This window comes from Fopius arisanus, unplaced genomic scaffold, assembly GCF_000806365.1.
Source record: "Fopius arisanus strain USDA-PBARC FA_bdor unplaced genomic scaffold, ASM80636v1 scaffold00041, whole genome shotgun sequence".
NCBI classification, from domain to species: Eukaryota; Metazoa; Arthropoda; class Insecta; order Hymenoptera; family Braconidae; genus Fopius; species Fopius arisanus.
The window spans coordinates 760,002-767,059 of NW_011887780.1; the positions used below are offsets into that span (position 1 = coordinate 760,002).

The following is a 7,058-nucleotide window of genomic DNA, read 5'->3' on the forward strand; positions in this document are numbered from 1 at the left end:
GATGTGGAGCCATCGCAGACGATCCTGGGGAGAATCCTGAATCTCTGTAAACAATACTGCGTCGTCTCTGGGGCATGCTCGAAGGCTGCGGTCTTCCTGATATCGAATTTCCTCACAAGATCGGACGTGAAGAGGCTACACCTCGAGGAGATGATCACCTGGTGCTTGAGTTCTCTCCAGAGGGATCCCACGACACACGGTCCACTGGCGGTCCTGGCGTCGATCCTCAAACATTCAGCGCGTGAGGATCTCAAGCCCCACTGTCAGAGAATCTTCGACAGCATCACAAAACTAGAGCTCAGCAAATCAGGACACGCTGGTGATCTCGTCTGTCGTTACGAGATGAAGGTCATTCAGAGGATCGGTCTGATCGTCCTGAGGCCAAAATTGGCAACGTGGAGGTACAAGAAGAAAGGCCAGACGATCAATCTCCTCCAAGATTCCCCAAAAACCCCAGAGGAATCCATAAAAGATCCACCAACTGAGATATCAAGTGAAGCCGACGAAGAGGATGTGCCACCAGTGACAGAAGAGATAATCGAGCAGTTGATCCAGGGGCTGAGGGACAAGGTGATAACAATCAGGTGGTCAGCCGCCAAGGGAATAGCGAGGATAACATCTCGTCTGCCTGTCGACCTGGGGGACGAGGTGGTGGGATTCGTTTTGAATTTATTCTCAGGAAGAGAACAGGACACTGCATGGCACGGTGGTTGTCTAGCCCTTGCAGAGCTGGGGAGACGAGGTCTTCTGCTTCCTCATCGACTCCCGGATGTCATTCCAGTTGTTCTGAAGGCTCTGGTGTTCGACGAGCCTCGAGCCTACGGCTCCATCGGTGGAATCATCAGGGATGCTGCCTGTTACGTCTGCTGGTCCTTCGCACGTGCCTTCGAGCCCCACATCTTTCAGCCCCACGTCCAGGAAATCGCATCGACTCTCCTCATCGTCACGTGCTTCGACAGAGAAATCAATTGCCGTAGGGCAGGCTCTGCTGCCTTCCAGGAGAACGTTGGACGCCAGGGCAATTTCCCTCATGGCATTGACATTCTCACTGTTGCTGATTACTTCGAGGTCGGTGTCAGGAGTAACGCCTACCTCAAGATCAGTGTCCACATTGCTCAGTATAAAGAGTACACTGTCCCCATGATCGATCACCTCGTCCAGAGGAAAATTGGCCACTGGGACACTGCCATCAGGGAATTATCTGCCAAGGCTCTGGGTAATTTGACCTTCAGGGATGTTTATTACATGGTGGAGACTGTTCTACCCATTCTCATTGACAATCTCAGGTCGATTGATCTCAATGTTCGTCATGGATCCATCCTGGCGATCGCTGAGATTCTTGAGGCACTTCACGGGCATTTTGGTGGGAGTATTGAGGCCAGGATAGGTGTTCCTGAGGTTGAGGAGATCGAGAAGATCATTGGGATGTTCAGGTCTAGGGGACAGTTCAAGGGCCTCGGTGGGGAGCTGATGAAGCAGGCGTGTGCCACTTTGATCAGCAAGTGCTCGCAGGTGCATTTTCCAGTGGGGAGGGATGTCGTTGGGGAGTGGCAGAGACTCCTGGAGGAGTGTCTCAGTCATGAAGTCGCTGGGGTCAGGCTGAGGGCAGCTGAGGCGCACAGCAGCTTCTTCTTGGAGTACTATTCTCAGGATGATAATAAGGACGACCGGGATACAATCGTCAGTCGTTATTTAGAGAATTTGAAGTCCAGTCATCAGACGGTGAGAAATTTGTTGCCAGTCATTAATTGATTAATTAATTAATTCCTTCAGAATATTTTATTTTAGTATTCCATTTTCATTAATTATAAACGAATTATCCATGAATTATCAATGTGATCAGGTGAGAATTGGATTTGCTGAGGCGATGGGGTACTTCCCAGGATTCCTCCTGAAGGAGAGGTTCGAGGACATCGTCTCCGGAGTAATCGAATGCACCTGCATTACTGAGGAATCATCCAAGTGGGCAGAGAGCAGGAAAAAGGCACTCCAGTCCCTGACGATGGTCCTGCAGACACTAGGAGTCAAGGAGATGGAGACCTGGAGGCCCTTCGTATCTCGAATGTATCGGTGTTATCTCCTGGCGTTGAAGGAGTACACGATCGACAGCAGAGGTGACATTGGTGCGTGGGTGAGAGAGGCCTCGATGTCAGGACTGCATGTCCTCACGAATCTCGTCGCCCAGGGTAATATGTCAGAGGTCCTGGAGAAGGATCTGATGGGAGAAATTGTCGGTGGAATTGCCCAGCAGGCGGTGGAGAGGATCGACAGGACGAGGGTCCAGGCTGGAATGGTATTCTGTGGACTTCTGTACAGGCAGCCAAATCTACCGAATATCCCTCATCACCAGGAGCTCATGGAGATCTTCCCCAACGACGAGTGCAGGGATTGCATCGACTGGAAGACTGCGTCCCACACGTTCCCCAGGTTTATAAAAATGCTGGCATTTCCTGTGTACACGGAGCACCTCCTCAGGGGTATTATCTTCAGTGTTGGAGGTCTCAGTGAGAGTCTCGTCAAGTACTCGAGTGTCTCTCTGTTCTCTTACCTCAATGAGATGGGGGAGGAGACCCTGAAGGAACTCATGGGGAAGGTCTTGACGATTTTTGAGGAGAGCCACAGGCAGGAGAGAATGATCACCGCAATTCTTGCATTTTTGGATCGACTACTCAGCTCTGGGTGTGTTCAGGTCGTTCTTGATGATCCTGAGAGTCCGATTCCAGAGAAAATGCTCGGGCTTTTGAAGAGAGAACTCAAGTGCATGGGAAATGTCAAACATATTACAGCTAGCATCAAAGTTTTTTCACAATTGCTGCAGGTGATTTTTTTTTTACTATTTTCAATTCTTTTTTGCATTAATAATTGGTTTTTTAAACTTTTTTTGATCGAGTATCGAGGAATTTGACATATTCAATAATTATTTTACCATAATAATGGTCAATAATTAATAATGAGAATAATATTTCAGTTATTCATAATTTTATTGATTAAAAAATTGTTTTAGCCCAAAATCAGAGCGGAAATATCGGTTTGATAGAATATTAAATAATTTTACAACTTGAATAATTATTTTGCAATAATAATAGTCGATAATTAATAATGAGAATAATTTTTTATAAATAATTTTCTTCATCCGTTGTTTTTACCGATTAAATTAGAGATTGAGTGTTTTCCATTGTTTTTACATAATTATTTCTCTGGATACTTAATTAAAATTCTTTAATTATTGTTAATTAGAGACGTTGAATGATAGAGATGTCTCGTAATTAATTGAATTTTTTTTTCTGCAGGTGAGGGGATCCGTGGGTAAACAAGCGTTCACTCAACTGAGTATTCTCCTCTGCAATAAATTCCAGTGCATCCGGAAAGTGACGGCAATCAGAATCTACGAGGCCTTCACCCTCTACGGCGAGGACATGGACCTCCCCGAGGAGAATCTCATGAAAATCCTCACCGAGCTGAATGGAACCGACTGGGAACAACCGGTGGACGTTGTCAGGCCCAAACGAAATCATCTCTGCGAACTCATGGGCGTTCCCATTCCGGTCATCAAGAAAAAGTTAATTGGAATGTCGTAGGGATGTCAAGGTCATTTCGTAATTAATCCAAGGATTATCTAGAGGTCACAATGCAGTTTCTGAATTTCGACATAATTTTGTAATTAATTTTTATCTTATTACTAAACCAACGAATTTTCGCTTATCCACGATTTTATTATTTCCTTTGTATTTTTAACTCATTTATTTCAGGGAGAATCCAGTGAGTCCCATAAGTCCCATAAGTCCCATAAGTCCCATAGGTCCCATAAATTTCATCCTCGATTCATCGACGAATTTCATCCCTAGAAAAATCACTAATGACCTCGGGATATCGCAGAAGATTTATAGAGAAGTTCATAAATTCAAAAAAGAATTGCATTTCTAGAAATTTTATAATTAGTAATTAATGAGTAATTATCGAAAGAGCGATTATAATTCTCATCAAACATTCGCAAATGCATTTGAAATCGGCAATTTCGTTTCACCCTCCGATGGTAATGCTGTTGCTGTTCCTGTGATAATATCATGAAGACGTCCACCACCTCCTGCCGATTTTTTCATGAACTAGAATTCCAGGCGAGAACCCGGAGCCAACACGCGGATTATTTCGTGTTCCTTTGCCCGCGTCCATCATGGCATCAACCGAGGAAATAGCCGTATCCGCACTTGTTTACGATTATCTCTTGAAAAAAGATGCAGCCCTCGCGAAAGTGTTCCAGAAGAAGACGAACGCAGTGAGTACTTTTGAGTAATTCCTGATCTCCGGACAATCCCTGAGGAATTACTTGAAAAAAATTGATATTCCATGCGGCCCCAGAGGCACCACGTGGACGCCATGATTTTTTCAACATTTTTGCTCCAAAATTCAGGAAAATCCTCGAGGGAGTCCTAGAAATTTTTCAAAAAATCCAGTCTCTTCCGCCAATTATTCACCCTTCCCCCCATCAAAATCTTCCAAGGGGGGAATTTCCATGGGATCAATCGATTTGAGTTTTTTTTTTAGAAAACGTGTTCACATAACCAACAAAAACATTCTGCAATTGAATTATTCAAAACCCGATCTTCTTAAATTAAAAAAAGAATTGCATCCCTAGCAACTGTTTAAACAATTAGTAATTAATTTAAGACCGTTACCTGGTAAATTGTCTTGAGTATTTTCTTCTAGTTTTTAATTCCGTGCCGTTCGTGATTACTGGAAAAACAAAAATCTTCTGGTATTAATTAAAAAAATATTTATTCCCCCAGGTTCTTTGCTAATGAATGATTAAAGATCTGATGCTCCTGAATTCAAAAGAGAATTCCATCCCTGGAATAATTACAATCAGTAATTGATAACAGTAATTGATTAATTGATTTTCCATTCATTGAATTGTGTTGAACATTTTCGCCTCGTGTTTGACTCCAACAATTCCCAAATTATAAAAAATGTTCTGATATTTATAAATAATTCTTCACAGCTTTTAGTTATAATTTCCTGGGAATCATCTTGAGAGCCCCAGGTCTTGGCCGTCAATTAATTAAATTACGCGCTAAAATATTCTCGAAAATTTCAGCCGGCGCTGCCGAAGGGTTCTCCAGGTATCCTGGAGGTGATAAAGCACTACCAGAAGAGCTCCCCGAAGAAGCTGGTGATAAAGCCATCAAAATCGAACGACTCGGACTCGAGTTCATCCAGCGAGGACGAGGCCCCGAAGAAGGCTCAGCCCCAGGTGAACGGAACAGGAAAAGCCCAGAAGAAGACGGCATCCTCGTCTTCAGACTCGTCAGACTCTGAGGAGGAGAAAAAAGTGCCTCCCAAGACAGCAGCGAAATCTTCAGTAAAGGCTCCAGTAAAAAAGGCAGACTCTTCATCAGACAGTTCTTCAGAGGAAGAGGAGTCAAAGCCAGTGAAACCAGCAGTGAAACAAGCAGCAAAACAAGCAGCAAAACCAGCAGCTAAACCGACCCCGAAGGACTCCTCTGAGAGTTCCTCCGAAGAGGAGGATCCCAAGCCAACGAATTCGTCACCAGCTAAACCAACAGCTGCCAAAGTGCCAGCAAAGAAGAAAGACTCCTCAAGTGATTCAGACTCCGATGAAGAGGAATCAAAGACAAAAGCAGTTGCCAAAACTCCAGTTAAAGTCCAGGCGAAGACCCAGGTGAAGAAGGAAGCTGAAGAATCGTCGGATGACAGTTCATCGGAGGAGGAGGTAGTGGTTAAAAATGCTCCGAAGGCAGTGGCAGGGAAGGCCAAGGCTCCAGCGAAGAAAGAGTCATCGTCAGACGATGATGACTCCTCTGAGGATGAGAAGCCATCGAAGGTACCTGTGAAGGCGCCAGTTACGACTCCAGGGAAGACTCCAGGGAAGACTCCAGGGAAGAATGTACCTGTGAAAAAGGCGGAGAGCAGTGACAGCAGTGATTCTGATGATGAACCACCTACTAAGAAAGCAGCTCCAGCCAAAGCTACACCCAAGGTCACACCCAAGGCTGCATCCAAGGCTCCAGCTAAAGCACCAGTTAAAGAGGAGAGTGAGGACTCCAGTGACGACTCCTCTGATGAGGAGCCCCCGAAGAAGCAAGCATCACCCAAGAAGGCATCAGTGCCAGTGAAAAAAGATTCATCCTCCAGTGATTCTGATTCTGATGACGAGGAGACCAAGGTACCAGTCAAGGTCGTTAAGAAGCCTGTGAAGAAAGAGGAGTCAGACTCGAGTGACGAGGATTCTGAGGAGGAGAAGCCCAAAGCCAAGCCAACACCTGTGAAGAAGGCTCAGGAGTCCAGTGATGATGAGGATGAGGACGAAGTACCAGTCAAAAAGAGTCCTGTCAAGGCTGCCAAGAAGGAGTCCAGTGAATCTGAAAGCGAAGAGGAGCCTGCACAGACACCTATCAAGAAAACACCAGGACCTGGAGAGAAGAGAAAACGAGAGGACAGCGATGACACTCCACAGAATAAATTCAAGAAGAACGATTACAGTAATTTTGTGAAAGGGGGAATGAATGGGGATAAGGTGAGTTGAGAGGAAGTGGTGGATTCACCAGAGGATTGCGAGATTTTTATTTGAAATTTTCAGTCCTCTGGCGTTTCATCAGCTCTTCAGAAAATTCAATTTTTTATTTGTTGAGGTAATGGACAAGCATTCATCTAGTTGTTGTTAACAAAATAAATTGCAATTTAGTACCAGAAAAACACTCCATTTCGGCGTGTTAAGGACGACGAGGTAGCAGTGCCATCAGAGTTAGCTAATAATTCCTTCGAGGCTAAGGTAATTGAATTATTTTCTCTTGTTCAAGGGAAACACCAGGTCACACGCGGATCCTTGACGCTAACGGAAAGCAATTGATGTAGCTCTACCCTTTGGATTTAAATCTCTGGATGAGCTACTTTGGACAATTAATTTAAACATATTTTAGGAACGATGAATGCTTGTACTTTTCTCAATATTTCCTGATGAAAATGGGAATTAGCGTCTGACCTGTTGATTCTCTGTTCCAGGTGGAGGGGGAGGAGGAGGGTGATGGTTTTAAGAAGCACGG

At 44.7% G+C, this 7,058-nt stretch overlaps 2 protein-coding genes across 2 annotated transcripts in view; both read left to right on the forward strand.

Annotated features, from left to right (window-relative positions):
- On the forward strand, window positions 1-3,702 carry TBCD (tubulin folding cofactor D; the record flags this gene model as incomplete). The annotated part of the gene is given in 3 exon segments (XM_011305205.1): window positions 1-1,722; window positions 1,844-2,818; window positions 3,291-3,702. Coding segments are annotated over 3 exon segments (2,985 nt in total), but the record flags the coding sequence as incomplete, so codon positions are not given.
- Window positions 3,703-4,100: 398 nt separating this feature from the next.
- LOC105266792 (Mitotic spindle and nuclear protein) overlaps window positions 4,101-7,058 on the forward strand; it is a 4,373-nt gene continuing 1,415 nt past the window's right edge. Inside the window, exons 1-3 of the mRNA XM_011305206.1 lie at window positions 4,101-4,273; window positions 5,093-6,532; window positions 6,701-6,787. Of these exons, the coding sequence (XP_011303508.1) occupies window positions 4,172-4,273; window positions 5,093-6,532; window positions 6,701-6,787 (1,629 nt within the window). The 5' untranslated portion in view covers window positions 4,101-4,171. The remainder of the gene's footprint in view (window positions 4,274-5,092; window positions 6,533-6,700; window positions 6,788-7,058) is intronic.